The 18,773-nt window shown below is 42.7% G+C and overlaps 1 protein-coding gene across 1 annotated transcript in view; it reads right to left on the reverse strand.

The window, feature by feature from the left end:
• Positions 1–18,773, reverse strand: part of cacna1c (calcium voltage-gated channel subunit alpha1 C) — a 268,853-nt gene that overhangs the window by 152,666 nt on the left and 97,414 nt on the right. The window contains exons 7-9 of the mRNA XM_033038368.1: positions 13,153–13,349; positions 9,509–9,612; positions 7,457–7,629 (exon numbers count right to left, since the gene is read on the reverse strand). Coding sequence (XP_032894259.1) covers positions 7,457–7,629; positions 9,509–9,612; positions 13,153–13,349 — 474 coding nt within the window. The remainder of the gene's footprint in view (positions 1–7,456; positions 7,630–9,508; positions 9,613–13,152; positions 13,350–18,773) is intronic.

Here is an 18,773-nt window from a genome sequence, read left to right on the forward strand (position 1 = left end):
ATTTTTCCTGCATCTAGCTTGTCCAGTTCTTTTATAATTGTATATGTTTCTATAAGGTGTCCTCTCATCCTTCTAAATTCCAGTGAATACAAGCCCAGTCTTTCCAATCTTTCCTCATATGACAGTCCCGCCATCCCTGGGATTAACCTCGTGAATCTACACTGCACTCCCTCAATAGCAAGGATGTCCTTCCTCAAATTAAGAGACCAAAACTGCACACTATACCCCAGATGTGGTCTCACCAGGGCCCTGTACAACTGCAGAAATACCTCTTTACTCCTATACTCAAATCCTCTCGTTATGAAGGCCAACATGCCATTAGCTTTCTTCACTGCCTGCTGTACTTGCATGTTTACTTTCAGTGACTGGTGTACAACGACACTCAGGTTTCATTGCACTTCCCTTTTTCCTAATCTGACACCATTGAGATAATAATCTGCCTCCTTGTTCTTGCCGCCAAAGTGGATAACCTCACATTTATCTACATTAAACTGCATCTGCCATACATCTGCCCACTCACTCAACCCGTCCAAGTCACCCTGAAACCTCCTAGCATCCTCTCCGCAGTTCACATGGCCACCCAGCTTTGTGTCATCTGCAAATTTGCTAGTGTTACTCTTAATTCCATCATCTAACTCAATAATATATATTTTAAATAGTTGCGGCCCCAGCCCTGAGCCTTGTGGCACTCCACTCGCCACTGCCTGCCATTCTGACAGGGACCCGTTTATTTCTACTATTTTTTTCCAGTCTGCCAACCAATTCTCTATCTATGTCAATACCCTACCCCCAATACCATGTACTCTAATTTCCTGTGTGGGACCTTATCAAAGGCTTTCTGAAAGTCCAGATACACTACATCCACTGGCTCTCCTTCATCTATTTTGTTTGTCACATCCTCAAAAAATTCCAGAAGATTAGTCAAGCAGGATTTCCCCTTCATAAATCCATGCTGTCTTGGATCAATCCTTTTACTGCTACCCAAATGCACTGTTATTACTTCTTTGATAATTGACTCCAGCAACTTCCCCACCTCCGATGTCAGGCTAACTGGTCTATAATTCCCCGTTTTCTCTCTCACTCCTTTCTTGAAAAGTGGGATAACATTAGCTACCCGCCAATCCACAGGAACTGATCCTGAATCTATAGAACATTGGAAAATGATCACCAATGCTGGATTTCTGGAGCAACCTCCTTGTGTACCCTGGGATGCAGACCATCAGGCCCTGCGGATTTATCAGCCTTCAGTCCCATCAGTCTATCCAATACTATTTCTCGCCTAATGCAATTTTATTTCAGTTCCTCTGTCTCCCTAGATCCTCTGTCCTCTAGTACATCTGGGAGATTGTTTGTGTCTTCCTTAGTGAAGACAGAACCAAAGTACCTGTTCAACTCTTCTGCCATTACCTTGTTCCCCATAATAATTCCACCTGTTTCTGCCTTCAGGGGACCCACATCTGCCTTTACTAATCTTTTTCTCTTAACATACCTAAAGAAACTTTTACTGTCCTTCTTTATATTCTTGGCGAGCTTACCCTCGTACTTCATCTTTTCACCCCGTATTGCCCTTTTTGTTACCTTCTGATGTCCTTTGAAATTTTCCCAATCCTCTGGCTTCCCGCTGCTCTTTGCTGTGTTATACATCTTTTCTTTTAGTTTTATACCGTACCTAACTTCCCTTGTCAGCCACGGTTGCCTCTTATTCCCCTTCAAATCTTTCTTCCTCTTTGGAATTAAATGATCCTGCATCTTCTGGATTGTGCCCAGAAATTCCTGCCATTGTTATTCCACAGCCATTCCTGCTAGGATCCTTATCCAGTCGACCTTGGCCAGCTCCTCTCTCATGCCTTCATAGTCCCCTTTCTTCAACTGCAACACTGACACTTCTAATTTAACCTTCTCCCTCTCAAATTGCAGATTAAAATTTATCATATTATGGTCACTACCTCCTAGCAGTTCCTTTACCTTCAGTTCCCTTATCGAATCTGGTTCATTAGACAACACTAAATCCAGAATTGCCTTTTCTCTGGTTGGCTCCAATACAACAGGAGGTAGGGGGCGCTGCACTGGCAGCAGCCTCTACCTACAGCCTGTCTGTCCCTTCAATCTTTTTTAATTTTTAGTTAGTCTAAAGTTTGTTTTAGGGGGAAACTTTAACTTTTCTATGTGGGGGAGGGGGGCAGGGTAAGGGGGAAACCGTTTCCCAGTCTCTTCCTGGCGGGGACGCGACTATTTCTCCGAGTCGCGTCCTCGCCCCCCCACCTCGCGGCCTACCAGCTGGATCGGAGCGGCCTTTCCTGCCGGGGACCGGGAACCGGACCAGGGCTGCTACAGCGGCGGCGCAGCGCTGGAGTCACCGCGGAGCGGGCGATGCCCACCTGGGTCGCCGTTTGGAGCTCCGGAGCGTTGGGCCGTTGCTCCAACATCGTGGAGCTCTGGTGCGGAGAGCTTCCAACGCGGGCGGCGCTGAACAACATCGTGGAGTCCTGGGGCATCTTGCAGAGGGTCTACAGCAGCAGTCTCTACCCGGCGCGGCCTACGGGCTTTGGAAGCCGCCGACTCCGGTAGGAGGGGGCCGACTCTGGTGTCCACGCCGCTGAGGACGTCCCGCAGCCCCGACGTCGGACTTGTATCACCCCGGCGAGCGGTCCTGGACATCGGGCCGCCCGTAGCTGCAACTGCGGAGGGCTTGGGGAGGCCCTGACCACGGGGAACAGTGGAGGAAGAGACTGACTTTGGTGCCTTCCCACACAGTGGGAAACTTTGATTCTGCTGTGTGGGGATGTTTTATGTTAAATTCTATAGTGTGTATTCTTTATACCCTTTCTGGCTTAATCCCTCCCTTCACCATCTCCAGTTTAAATTCCAGTTGGAATATTTTGGAGGAACCAAGAACCAAGAACCAAGCTGCAGTAAGACTCAATCTCCGAGGCACTCTACAAACTCCCTCTCTTGGGGTCCAGAACCAACCTGATTTTCCCAGTCTACCTGCATATTGAAATGTCCCATTATATAATCACACACTTTAATAAACACACTGGATTTAAATATGCAATTTTAAATAAATTAAAGAGCAATTAAATGAAGAATGCAGTTCACTGCTCCTGACATTACATTAGTAATCCTGGGCAACTGGTTAAATTAGGCTACGCTGTTATATACCACTTCCATTTATCTTATTGCAGTTGCAACTAGTTCTTCTGACACATATCACAATTACAATATGACTGATATTTACTCAAAGCACATCAATCTTAACATGAAAAAGACAAAAACATAAGAACTGATGAATGATTATAAAGGTGCTCCTCACTGCAGCAAGCATACAATCATGAATATGCAGATTTCCAGTGGTGTTGTCACTTCTGTAGTACACTCAATGTTCTGCTATCAATTCTCCTATCATTTGCCAAAGCTTTGATAATTTTCCTCTAATATATTATAATGTCATTATTTATATGCAATCTTCTTGTTTGCAATGAATTACACTTTAAAAATGTATCTGTGGCTCTCAGTTTGTTTATTTTCGGCGTCTAGGCCATAAGCTGCCAAGAGACATAACGTGTCATTTCCACAGAGTGTGAGTGCATGACATTATGAATTGAAAAATTACATATTGCCCTAGAAATTCTTTGGTGCCCGGAAAGGCACATTAGCATGCTTCTCTCTATGTGTTTCTGTTTGCAAGGACCTGCTGCTGAATTCTATTGCACACAAGACGCAAGGTATCACTTGAAACAGGCCTTGCATTAGTAGCATGTTCAGCACAGAGTGGAGGACAACAGATAGATTGTTAGTCCAGTATACCGGTTACACCAAATATTATTTCATTTTGCTTACAAACTTCATATTTTATCAACTTGTCAATTTTCATTCACAGACATTCCACAAGTGCTATGTCAGAGGGATGGGCTCCAGACTCACTGTGTACCATTATGGGCAGGACCTACACTATGGCTTTTCCCCATGGAGCCTTTGCAGTTCATTCACCATACTTCATTGTGAACCTCAGCCTAGAATATGCCAGTCTGGTTATACACAGCTCCTTGCGCTGGAGGACCAGCAGGTTTAGGCAGTGCAAGCTAAGTCTTTCACTAATTTGATATCTCCCATGTTTGTGGTGGTGTGTGCCCCTGAGAACAGCTCACAAAGCACCGAGTCCTTTGTTGCACAGTAGAATGAATGAGATGAGTATCGACAAAGACCATTGCATCCTTTCCAAATTTTTCTGCAAATACCCACATTGGGAGGAAAGGGATCACTTCTTCATTTTCAACACAACCTCTTTGAGAGTGGTGTTGGGAATCTGGTTGCCAGATCTTCCTTTCCTCCATCTGAAAGAATTGCAAATGGGGAAATGTGGACCACCTACTAATTCGGTGGCCACACAACGTCTATCCATTCCTTCGAAATGAATACAATTCTCAGGAGCAATGGCTTGCTGGCTGATAAGAGGGGCTGGAATGGCTTATATCCACTAGAACACGGGTTCCCAACTTTTTCCGTCCCGTTTACCCCTGGCAACTTTAATAGCACATAACAATGTTATTTCACTTATTGATGAACAACTAATGATGAACAGAGTGTTCAAGAAGGAACTGCAGATGCTGGAAAATCGAAGGTACACAAAAATGCTGGAGAAACTCAGCGGGTGCAGCAGCATCTATGGAGTGAAGGAAATAGGCAACGTTTCGGGCCGAAACCCTTCTTCAGACTGATGTTTTGTTCATAAGCCAGTCTGAAGAAGGGTTTCGGCCTGAAACGTTGCCTATTTCCTTCGCTCCATAGATGCTGCTGCACCCACTGAGTTTCTCCAGCATTTTTGTGTACCTAATGATGAACAGATATCGGTATACCAGAACCAAACAGAGTCAGTCAATGAGAGAAAATATGTACGAGTCCAGAATCAACAAATTTACCCCCTGGGTAGGTGACATTTATCCCCTGGGGGTACATTTACCCCAGTTTGGGAACCTTTGCACTAGAAGTATATAGAGTTATTTGTGCAGCTGGCAGCATGACAGAACAATAGGAAAAGGCATCAACGTCCTTATCGACAAGTAGCAATTTTTTCCGTCGAACAAGACGAGCAAAAACTATTAAAATAGAATCGATTTACATTGAATAGATTCATTTTTTTCACCTCATTAGCAGCAACCACCACCAAAAATGACAATAGGTGTCAGCAGGCTTAGGGCTACAGGAGCCCCACCCCCTACACACATTCCAAAATAGATAAACATCTCATCCTGTTGAATTGGCCTCCACACTTCAATAGACAATAGACAATAGGTGCAGGAGTAGGCCATTCAGCCCTTCGAGCCAGCACCACCATTTTCCTCATCTCCGTTCTAAATGGCTCACCCATTATAGAAACATAGAAACATAGAAATTAGGTGCAGGAGTAGGCCATTCGGCCCTTCGAGCCTGCACCGCCATTCAATATGATCATGGCTGATCATCCAACTCAGTATCCCGTACCTGCCTTCTCTCCATACCCCCTGATCCCCTTAGCCACAAGGGCCACATCTAACTCCCTCTTAAATATAGCCAATGAACTGGCCTCAACTACCTTCTGTGGCAGAGAATTCCAGAGATTCACCACTCTCTGTGTGAAAAATGTTTTCTCATCTCGGTCCTAAAAGACTTCCCCCTTATCCTTAAACTGTGACCCCTTGTTCTGGATATTACTAACATCGGGAACAATCTTCCTGCGTCTAGCCTGTCCAACCCCTTAATTATTCAACTGATGAAACCCCTTTGCCTTTGTGTTTCACAACAAGTCAAATAAGTCTAAGCGAGAGATAGGAAAGGCTTTAAACCCAAATAGGATGTGGTTCTGAAAAGGTAAAACTTGTAATGTTAAAAGAGATAGAGCAATGTGACAATGCAGAGTAAAAAAAAACATGAACTAGGTGCTGGAAAAATTATTCAAGAAGGAACTGCAGATGCTGGAGAATCGAAGGTAGACAAAATTGCTGGAGAAACTCAGCGGGTGGAGTCTGAAGAAGGGTTTCGGCCCAAAATTATTCCATTTTATCTTCAGGTACTCCCTACTTCTCCAGTTTGTGGGGCTTTTGCAAAGTTGTTAGTACACAAAAATGCTGGAAAAACTCAGCGGGTGCAGCAGCATCTATGGAGCGAAGGAAATAGGCAACGTTTCGTCCCGCTGCACTCGCTGAGTTTCTCCAGCAATTTTGTCTACCTGCGGGAAAAATGATATGGGGCAACTCCTTTTATCACAATGCTGACCCAAATATCCTCTTTTATTGTTGTAAATATGATTCTGTGATTTGCTTCCTTCTATTCAGAGCTGCCTCAATAATAACTGATATCACTCTGTTTTAACCACCTTGGGCTAAGCAGGCCCAGTTAAACCAGCGGCATCATTGAATGCAGTTCTTTTCTTCTCCGCGAGATGGGTTCTGAGGTTTCCCACCGATACACAATGGTGCAGGCTCGAAGGGCCGAATGGCCTACTCCTGCACCTATTTTCTATGTTTCTATGAAACACAACATAGATGCAAACACACAACCACCAGTTGTTGAATTATTTATTTGTAATAAATATCTCAGTTGCAAGATTTTGAAGAAACCATAAAAGGTCAGATGGAAGATGTGTAAACTCATGCAGCCGGCATGCAGCAGAAGCCCCCTCAATGGGCTTGCCCGCCCTGGAACCAGGAACTCAAGTGGAAAGGGCAGACACTGAGCCCGGCTCCTGCTCGCCTCCGAGGACTGGGAACCGGAGAGGCGTGTGGAGGAAGTTAGTGATGGTGGCAGACACTAGGACAAAGGGCCGGTAAGGAGAACCTGGGATTTTACCTTCCGCGCCCTTGATGTTGGCGGAGGCAAGCGCGGCCGGGCAAGGAGAGGGACGATGGTTCATGGGACGACCTGGATGGAGGCGACAGCTGCAGCGGGCCCTAATGGCCCCCTGCGGCTGGGATTTTAAAAGCCCTCTCCCACGGTACGAGTTCATTCCAAGAGTTCTCCCGGGTTTTCCCTGATTCGAACTCGGAGATTTACGGTAATGGCCACTCGTCAGTACTCAGGGCTCTCGTGGACATTTTTCATCGTGTTGAAAAATCTTCACGAGTCTTCCCGTGCTTACCTGCCGTTAACGAGTCTTCCCGAGTACCCGCCGTTAGCGCTAAGAGACGTCCCCGAGCTCCGACGTACCCGCCACATTCATTCTCCGTGCTTACCACGTTTCATTTTTTTTAAACTCGGGAGAGCTCTTGGACTGAACTCGTACCGTGGGACAGGGCTTTAAAAATGGCTTCTGCATATGGGTTCAGAAGGCTGATACTATACATTCTATCCGTTTACATTTTTAATGATGGTACTAAGTGTTGCATTGTTTGCAGTATAATATATCTGTGTCATGTATATCTACATGGTTATTAAGTTAAATAATAAATATTACTTTCAGAAGAGAGAAAATGTCACTCACGGTTTCTAGGTTTATCATCATCCATGCCTTCATCTTCATTTTCTGGATCAATGTCTTCAGCTTGGGTAATCCAGTCCAGGTAACCTTTGAGATCTTCCTCTAACTGTTGTTTTTCCCTTAGCTTTTGGAAGTCACCACGTGCCTTGGCCTTCTCCCTCTCTTTGGAAAACTCTCTGGTTCCCCCAAGATATAGAAGGCAAGGTTTAGGTACAGAAACAATATCATTTATCCAACGAGAACAAATAGAGTCATCAAAAATTATAGACCAGTTAGCCTGACATCGGCGGTGGGGAAGATGCTGGAGTCAATTATAAAAGATGAAATAGCCGCACATCTGGATAGCAGTAACAGGATCGGTCCGAGTCAGCATGGATTTACGAAGGGGAAATCATGCTTGACTAATCTTCTGGCATTTTTTGAAGATGTAACTCGGAAAATGGACAAGGGAGAGCCAGTGGATGTAGTGTACCTGGACTTTCACAAAGCATTAGATAAGGTCCCACATAGGAGATTAGTGGACAAAATTAGGGCACATGGTATTGGGGGTAGAGTGCTGACATGGATAGAGAAGTGGTTGGCAGACAGGAAACAAAAAGTAGGGATTAACAGGTCCCTTTCAGAATGGCAGGCAGTGACTAGTGGGGTACCGCAAGGCTCGGTGCTGGGATCGCAGCTATTTACAATATACATCAATGATTTGGATGAAGGGATTCAAAGTAACATTAGCAAATTTGCAGATGACACAAAGCTGGGTGGCAGTGTGAACTATGAGGAGGATGCTATGAGAATGTAGGGCGACTTGGACAGGTTGGGGGAGTGGGCAGTTGCATGGCAGATGATGTTTAATGCGGATAAATTTGAGGTTATCGACTTTGGTAGCAAAAACAAGAAGGCAGATTACTATCTAAATGGCGTCAAGTTGGGAAAAGGGGAAGTACAATGGGGTCTGGGGGTCCTTGTACATCAGTTTATGAAAGTAAGCATGCAGGTACAGCAGGCAGTGAAGAAAGCGAATGGCATGTTGGCCTTTATAACAAGAGGAATCGAATATTGGAGCAAAGATGTCCTTCTGCAGTTGTACAGGGCCCTAGTGAGACCACACCTGGAGTATTATGTGCCGTTTTGGTCCCCTAATTTGAGGAAGGACATTCTTGCTATTGAGGGAGTGCAGCGTAGGTTTACAAGGCTAATTCCCGGGATGGCGGGTCAGTCATATGCTGAGAGAATGGAGCAGCTGGGCTTGTACACTCTGGAGTTTAGAAGGATGAGAGGGTATCTCATTGAAGCATATAAGATTGTTAAGGGTTTGGACACGCTAGAGGCAGGAAACATGTTCCCGATGTTGGGGGAGTCCAGAACCAGGGGCCACAGTTTAAGAATAAGGAGTAAGCCATTTAGAGCGGAGACGAGGAAACACTTTTTCTCACAGAGAGTGGTGAGTCTGTGAAATTATCTGCCTCAGAGGGCAGTGGAGGCAGGTTCTCTGGATGCTTTCAAGTGAGAGCTAGATAGGGCTCTTAAAAATAGCGGAGTCAGGGGATATGGGGAGAAGGCAGGAACGGGGTACTGATTGGGGATGACCAGCCATGATCTCATTGAATGGCGGTGCTGGCTCGAAGGGCCATAATGGCCTACTCCTGCACCTATTGTCTATTGTCTATTGTATTGTACTCAATAAGCACACAGAGGACCAAGTTAAGCATGATAAATGATCCTGTTATTATGAGTAAAATAAATCTATGACCACCAATTCCCTCTGATATCGTTTACCTAGAAAATTGAATGATAATGAATACATTCCGCTCAGCTCCGGCACACAGCAAGAGCCATGGGAGATTATAATAAACCCAGTAAAACCATGGGTAGCCTCCATCTAAATGATAATTCCTCCATCCCCGCCAAAACTTGGTCGCGTACAGTTATTTATTTCAGATTTCTGGTGTCTAAGAGAAACACATCATGACACCTTGTTTGAAAAGGTTACAGGAAGTATAGATATATATTAAGATGGAAAGCACAGATGAGAACAAAGATACTACATTCATATCTTACCCACTTAACACACCAAGAACCAGATTTAGAACGAAAAAAGATCCAAAGATGACCAGACTCACAAAATAGACCCAAGGTAACTGATACCCCATGGCATCCTGCATCTGAAAAGATGAAGGAAGCTTAAGTGAGTGAGATAGTTATTAGATCAAAGCTAAGGAAATTACAGATAAGAGACTTGTGGCAAACAGCTTTGTTTTTAGACAGGTATTCAAATTTAAAGACATGCAGATTGCAAGAACAGATTTTTTTAAATAATACAACTCAATGCAAAGCATGTTTTAGTTTCTCAAGATTCAAGATTCAAGTGAGTTTATTGTCATGTGTCCCAGATAGAACAATGAAATTCTTGCTTTGCTTCAGCACACCAGAATATGGTGGGCATGAATACAGAACAGATCAGTGTGTCCATATACCATTATATAAATATATACACACATGAATAAATAAACAGATAAAGTGCAAATACGCTTTTCCAATTATGCATGACGCTCCTATAAAGACCTCTATATCACACCATCTCTTGAGGAAACATATCAAATGTGTTTCATATAACTAATTATTTGATGTAGACAACTAAGATATTAGTGTTCTAAAGCAATAGGAAACACAGATAATATCTTGCAGATCCTATAAGAATCTTCCGTATCTCATCCCACTGTTCTCTATCCCTTATGGACTCAAAATCTCATTTTGGTTTGCTGTTTTCAACATTCTAATTGAGTGGCAATTGATTGAGATAATTGCCAACTATCCTGTATTCATGTTCCATTTTCAGATTTGTTAGTTCACAAATCCAGTGATCAAGAACTCAGTTCGATGCTGGGTGAAATATTTAAGCACAAATAATAATATATGGTGCGATCTTTTACCAGATCTTTTATGCAAAAAGTTCAAACACACTTGAAAGTTTGTAATTGCCCAGCGTGATGTTAACTATGATTAACACATTCATACTGAACAGATTTCTAATGCCCATAAGGCACATCATTCCATTTGGGCCACCTGTCCGTAAGCTTGGAACACAAAATATCTCAGGACAGTGCTGGGACAGACATGCTCCACTATCTATAATCTTGGCAATGTTGAGGTATTTTGGCACACCTGGATGTTGAATTATGGGAGTTCCTTTGGCTAAATTCTTAAGGGGTTGGACAGGCTAGATGCAGGAAGATTGTTCCCGATGTTGGGGAAGTCCAGAACAAGGGGTCACAGTTTAAGGATAAGGGGGAAATCTTTTAGGACCGCGATGAGAAAAACATTTTTCACACAGAGTGGTGAATCTGTGGAATTCTCTGCCACAGAAGGTAGTTGAGGCCAGTTCATTGGCTATATTTAAGAGGGAGTTAGATGTGGTCCTTGTGGTTAATGGGATCAGGGGGGAATGGAGAGAAGGCAGGTACAGAATACTGAGTTGGATGATCAGCCGTGATCATATTGAATGGTGGTGCAGGCTCGAAGGGCCGAATGGCCTACTCCTGCACCTATTTTCTATGTTTAAATGTAAATGAGGTTTAGGAATGGAACGAAGTCCTGGATTCACGGAGTGTGATTGTGGAGACTGGATAAGGAAATGTATGATGCAGAAATTGCCCGATATTGTGGCACCTTGTGTTTAACTACTAAAGAAGATGCAAAATGTACCACAATGGTTCTGGGGATGAAGAGTTGCAGCTACAAAGCTACTAAATGGGAGCTAATGATTAGTAATGAAGTGAACACATTTGCGGGGTAGATTGTTATACTCAGAGCATAATTCAGAACATTGGTTACATGAAATATTTATTGATATGCTGGATAATATAGAACAATATGATTTATGGTTGATTGCGGTTTTAAACTGAGTTGGGGAACAATGGTTGAGCATTGCAAATGCACTTGTAAGTTCTCAGATGAGAAGGGCTCAATGTAAAATAGTTACCAATGACTATTTTTCAAACACCTACTGAAAAGTGCACAGGTGTGACCAGTGACTGAAAATTAAATATTCGAGAGAAAGCTTAACTGTGATATTGTGACCCTATTACTTAGTAATATTAACAGATAATACAAATATTTGAGTCGGGTGGTCCATCCATCCAAAGAAAGACATTGAATTATACAGGTTTTTGTACTGTTCAGGATGTTTTAAAGCAGTTACCCCCCCAAGTACTCTTTGTTAATCAACTTTATGAAGGAAACACAGCAGTAAATTGTGCCCACCAAGGTCCCTCAAACACCTGTATAATAACGATAAAATATTCATTCTGATGTTGATTGAGAGATAAACATTGATAGGGAACCTAGATTCCCTTTTTGAAAGTACACAAAAATGCTGGAGAAACTCAGTGGGTGCAGCAGCATCTGGGTCACTTTTTGAAATATTGTTATGGGATCTTATACAACAATCTGAGCGATGAGCTGGGGTCTTAGTTTAATGCCTCATCTAAAATATCGCACCTGCCACCAATGCAGCACTCACTCAGCATTGCAATGAAGTATCAACTTAGATGTTTGTGCTACACACATCCTACACATACATATTGTTCTGTGGCACACCGCGCTAGAACCCTGGAGGGCCTGTCCCGCTTACGTGAATTTTATCGGCCACTTGCCGGCACCCGTCATGGTCGCGGCAAGTGGCCGAAAATTTTCAACATAGTTGAAAATCCAGCGGCGACCTGAAAAAGGTGCGACTCGCGCGCGGGGTGACGCCTGTATGGTCGTGAGTAGTCGCCCAAAGAGTCGTACCTTTTTCACGTCGCCGCTGGATTTTCAACATGTTGAAAATTTTCAGCCACCTGCTGCAACTATGACGGGTGCCAAAAAAATTGCGTAAGTGGGACAGGCCCTTAATGCGTTGTGTCATCATGGCAGCTTTTGCTTACCACATACAGTGATGCTAAAAATGTTAAGATAATTTAATGTTTTTGATGCAGTTATTCATTTATTTTAAAGTGCTATTCTCAATGGGTATGTTCATGCTTTTGTCATTTTGTCGGATTCATGCATCATTTGTTCTGAGCATTGCTGACATTCAAATGATAATATCACTGTAGCAAGAAATGCACAGAAAAATATAACAAGAAAAATTAATCTTTATGTATAAAAAAAACCATGACTTTAAATCGAATTTCAATACAGTCGTATCAATGAAATTAAAATATATATAATTTATGATATCTATTTATACTTTACAGTTTAGAATGTACTTGTTTTAATTGATGCAGATGTATATTTAAAGTATAGTCAGAACCTGTACCTGTGTTTCATTATCAAACTCAGCGTTTATTAAACAACAACTATTCTAAAGTACACAGAAATGTTGGAGAAACTCAGCGGGTGCAGCAGCATCTATGGAGCGAAGGAAATAGGCAATGATGGGTTTCGGCCCGAAACGTTGCCTATTTCCTTCGCTCCACAGATGCTGCTGCACCCGCTGAGTTTCTCCAGCGTTTTTATGTACCTTCGATTTTCCAGCATTTGCAGTTCCTTCTTAAACAACTATTCTAAAGTGCCTTATTTTGAGGGAAAAATTACAAAATTGTAGTCATTTAAGTCAGATAAGTAGGCCGTGCAAAAATATTGCACTCACTGCAATCACAGCTACTGCTTGGGCCTTTAAGCCATTTAAAAAAAAATGAGTTTCTGTTTTTAATACATACCCAGTATAAGACATCAGTCCAGCCCTCCATGGTGATGCATTGAAAGACGGTTAACATGGCAAAGGCAAAATTATCAAAATTAGTGATTCCGGCATTGGGGCCAACCCATCCACCTTTACAAAATGTTTCATTTGTACATCGACGCCCATGCCCAAAGTTTAAGCTGCAGGGTGCAGCCTCATCTTCCAAATTTACTTCTGAAAAATAAACAAGATAATACGTTAACAATACACATCAGCTTTATTGCATCGGAATTAATACCTTCTGTGAACCTGAATTCTACGGCATTAATCTGATACATATGAAATACAATTTAATTGCAAATCAAAATAGGAAAAGAAGAATACTCTGCAGGCTGGACTGAATGAATTATAAACATAGAAAATAGGTGCAGGAGTAGGCCATTCGGCCCTTCGTGCCTGCACCGCCATTCAATATGATCATGGCTGATCACCCAACTCAGTATCCTGTACCTGCCTTCTCTCCATACCCCCTGATCCCTTTAGCCACAATGGCCACATCTAACTCCCTCTTAAATATAGCCAATGAACTGGCCTCAACTACATTCTGTGGCAGAGAATTCCAGAGATTCACCACTCTCTGTGTGAAAAATGTTTTTCTCATCTCAGTCCTAAAAGATTTCCCCCTTATCCCTAAACTGTGAAATAGGGGTAAGTTTCTCCCCGCCTGACATATTGTACCACGCGTGGTGAATATGAACAAATTGTTAAATACCAGTTTTGAAATTTTGTTCCCGTAACATCACCTTCCATTTGGTAGGTGATAAATAAAATGTCCTTGCAATGTAGAGGCATAAAGACACAGCATGGATACAGGCTCTTTGACCAATAAGTCTGTGCTGTTCATCAATCATCCATTGTAGACAAAAATGCTGGAGAAACTCAACGGGTGAAGCAGCATCCTTCAGGAAGGGTCTCAACCCGAGACGTTATCTATTCCTTCGCTCCATAGATGCTGCCTCACCCACTGAGTTTCTCCAGCATTTTTGTCTGCCTTCGATTTTTCCAGCATCTGCAGTTCCTTCTCAAACATCAATGATCCATTTACACAATTCCTAAATTAATCCCTTTCTTTATTCTTCCCACATTCTCATCGATTCCCCTCAGATTTTACCGCTCATCTACACCTCTTCAGGATGTGTGAGGAAGCCGGAACATGTGAAGGAAGCACCGCATGCGGTCAAAGTGAGAATGTGCTAAATCTACGCAGCACCCAAGATCAGAAATGAACCTGAGCCTCTGGTGCTCAGCCGTTGTCCCATTCATAGCAACTGAGGTGTTACAGTTACATTAGAGAGATGGCTTCTGGTTTAAACACTGACTTTCATGTGATAAGAAAGAAAAAGCAGGAAACATTCAGCAAGTTGGGCAGCATCTGCGGAAAGAGTAAAGGGCCTGTCCCACTTACGCGATTTTTTCGGCGACTTGCCGGCACCCGTCATAGTCACGGCAGGTCTCCGAAAATTTTCAACATGTTGAAAATCCAGCGGCAACCAGAAAAAGGTATGACTCTTTGGGCGACTACTCACGACCATACTTACATGTGGTGGGGTGACGCCTGTATGGTCGCCAGTAGTCGCACAAAGAGTCGTACCTTTTTCTGGTCGCTGTTGGATTTTCAACATGTTGAAAATTTCCGACCACCTGTGGTTTCGACCGACTATGACGGGAGCCGACAAGTCACCGAAAAAATCGCTTAAGTGGGACAGGCCCTTGACAATTAATGTTTCAGATCCAGGACCCTTTGTCCGAACTGGCAAAGTGAAACATTACCTGTTATTCAGGTATATTAGGTAAAGTGAAACCAGAAGTAAAATAAATGCTTCATACATTCACAATGTGAAACGTTTGTGTGAAAAAGTAAAATCTGTTTTTGGTGCAAGCATTTTAGCTCAGCTTTTGGATTTTATCACAGGTTCATACTTGAAAGACACATGCACACTAAAGATGACAGGACCTGTAGCCTGACAGCAAGCACAAACTTTTCATCATCATCAATATCCTGCAGAGAAAGTAATACAATCCCATATGATCTAGTATTTTCTTGGTTCACATGCTTGATCAATGGTGTTTTATCATTAATGTTTTATCAATGGTGTTTTATCATTAATGTTTTACACCGCTGCGCTGGTCAAGAAGGCACAGCAACGTGGACATTAAAAGACTGGTCTGCCCCAACAGCTGCTGACAACGTTCTACCGCTGCACCACAGAGAGCATATTAACGTATGGCATCTTTGTGTGGTATCTCAGCTGCACGTAGGCGGAGAGGAGAGCTCTTCAGCGCGTCGTCCACAGAGCGCAGAGGATTATTGGGACACAGCTACCAGCCTTGGAGGGCATCTACCACACACGGTGCCTCAGGAAGGCCGTCAGCATCCATAAAGACTCCTCACACTCTTGTAATGGACTGTTCGAACTACTTCCCTCCGGCAGACGTTACAAGGACTTCTATGCCCGAACCTCCAGACTCAGAAACAGCTTTATTCCCAGAGCTATAGCGGCTCTGAACCGGCCCTGCTGAGTGCCCCCCACCCCACCTGGACTGTCTCCCTCAGATGGTCACGTCGCAGTTTATTTATTTTTTATTTTTTTGGCATCGGTTGGAAGCTGCATACCAAATCTCGTTGCACTGATGTGCAATGACAATAAAATATATCATTATTATTATTATTATTATTATTATTATTATTATTATTATTATTATTATTATTATTATTATTATTATTATTATTAATGTTTAGTGTTTTCTGAGTCATTCGTAACTGTCACTGTATGACATGTTGTTACTTGTGGGCAGAGCACCAAGGCAAATTCCTTGTATGTGAATACTTGGCCAATAAACTTACTTACTTATATTGACTACATTTGATGATAGCTCAACATACCTATCACAGAGTCACTAATGGCAGTGAATGTTAAATAGACAGTATATTGTGGCTTCTCCTGAAGTCTCCACTATCACCAATGCCAGTTTCATTCATTATGATTCACAAGCAACTTTAGAGTCAAGAGTTAAGAGTGTTTAATTGTCATTTGTATCGGCAACAGAACAATTAAATCTTTATATACTGCAGCTTTACAGGCCCATTAATGCTATAAAACAACAAATTAATATACAGTAATAAATAATAGAATACATTAATAATCCATAATATTCAGTAACCAGACTATAATAACACAACACCGAAGCATGTAGTGCAATCAAAACATAGCCCTCGTTGCTGAGACAGTGGGATCATGTGGTATAGTGTTTAAGACCCTTGCTGGGAAGAAGTTGGGAGGAAATTCACACAGTCACATGGAAACTATACAGATTCCATACAGGTTGCATCAGAGGTCAGGATTGCATTCATCACACTGGGGCTATGAGATATCAGATGGTGACCATCAGCAACAAGAGGGAATCTAACCATCTCCCTTGGAGATTCAATCATTAATAATATTAAATTCCCCATCTTTAAAATCCTAGGGTTACTAATGAACAGCAGGTTACTCTGGCTACATAAGCAGGTTAAAATTGTACATTTTACCTGCTCATGTAACCTCAGGGTAAATTTCTTCTCAGGCCATAGAAGGCAAGCCCTTTGATAAGGCGCCACATGTTAGGCGGCTCTGAAAGGTGAGACCCAAATGTGATCCAGCGAAGGCTCGCTAACTCGATGCAGAATTAGCTGCCTGAAAGGATGCAGTGGGTGGTGGTGGATGGATTGGAGACCTATAATTAGTGGAATGCCTCAAGGTTTGGTACTGTCCCATTGCTGTTTGTCATCCATATCCACAATTTGGATGAGAATGTACAAGGCATGGTAAGTAAATTTGCAGATGATACTAAAATAGATGCATAGAAAATTGACAAGTGTGGCACAGGAACCCGCTCTTTGGTCCACGAGTGCCGGACACGATGCCAAGATAATCACATCTCGTCTGCCCACACATGATACATACCCTTCTATTCCCTGTATCTCCATGTACCTCTTTAAAAGCCCATTAAACAGCACTATTATATCTGTCGCCACCACTGCCCCTGGCAGCGTGTTCAAGGCACCCACTGTGTAAAAAAACCTCTCCTGCTCATCTCGTCTAAACGTTGCCCCTTTCACCTTAGAGTTATGCCCTCTGGTCTGACTGTTCACCCTATCAATGCCTCTCATAATTTTATATACTTCCAACGTCTCCCCTCACCCTCTGGCATTCCAGAGAAAACGATCCAATCTATCCAACCTCTCCTGTCAGCTCATACCCTCTCTTACAGGGAGCATTCTAATGATGCACCTCATATTTCGCTTGGCCAGCTTTCAGCCCAGTTGTATAATTATTGATTTCTCTAACTTCAGGTAGCCCCGGCATTACCTCTCTCTCTCTCTCTCTCTCTCTATCCCTCTCCCACCCAAGTCGCACCAGCTTCTCATTTTCACCTAACAATCACCTAACAATGGCCTGTTTCCTTTATCATCATTACTTTTTTTGCATATCTTTCATTCATTGTTCTTTATCTCTCTACATCATCGCCTATATCTCTCATTTCCCTTATCCCTAACCAGTCTGAAGAAGGATCTCGACCCGAAACGTCACCCATTCCTTTTCTCCAGAGATGCTGCCTGTCCCGCTGAGTTACTCCAGCTTTTTGTGTCTATCTTCGGTTTAAACCAGCATCTGCAGTTCCTTCCTAGTAAAACTCTTCTTCACCCTCACCAATGCCTCCGCATCCTTCTGTAATTTAGTAAACTAGATCAAAATGCAGAGAAAGAATATATTCATAATTGCCTTTAGCAAAAGGCTTGGAGCAAAATCTGATGAATTTAGAAAATGATTAATAAGTATATATAGAAGTATATCTCATATTTTTGGCATGATTGCAAAATGTTACCAAAATTAATATTAATTTAGTGTTAATTTTAATATTTAATGTTTTCACAAGGAGTTAGTGGAGATAAATGCATCTATAATGACCAATCTAATTAGCTTCAGAATAATTGTGGGAATTTTACATACAATCAACATTTTTTATCTACTCTAGACAGGAAATGAGAATTTGGCATCTGTGAAATTCTGCTCATTGATTTTCTATAATAAATGGCATTTTTTAACATGCATAACCTTGCATATCATGTATTTTCTAAATCATGATAAAGAGTTGTTTTGAGAAACAAGCTCCTTGAATGCTGAAATTATGCCGAATCTCATGTAATCATCGGCGGTCACTCGAAACGTGTATGACTGTCCTCTCCTCTCCATAGGGTCTAGTTGTGGGTCTGCAGATGTCTGTAGAGGCCGATCCACACACACCTTGGTGCAACGTGGGCAGTGGAGACTGACGGTGGTTGGTAGTTGTCGAGCCCCTTTCTCTCTCTTATCACGGTGCTGTCGCTTTGTCACTGCCACACAGCGCTGTTCCATTTCGTGACGTGCAGCTCCTTCCTGCACGGATTTCCTCCAGGAGTGCCTGTCCAGTGCAATGTGCTCCCAGTTGCTCGATGCAATGTGGAATTCCTTCAGACTGCTCTTGATGTTGTCCTCGAAGCGTTGCTTTGGCCCGCCGGACCTTCCTTCAATTGAGAGTACAGGATCTGTTTAGGGAGACGTGTGTTGGACATGCAGA

The sequence above is a fragment of the Amblyraja radiata genome, chromosome 19 (genome assembly GCF_010909765.2).
Source record: "Amblyraja radiata isolate CabotCenter1 chromosome 19, sAmbRad1.1.pri, whole genome shotgun sequence".
In the NCBI taxonomy this organism is placed as follows: domain Eukaryota; kingdom Metazoa; phylum Chordata; class Chondrichthyes; order Rajiformes; family Rajidae; genus Amblyraja; species Amblyraja radiata.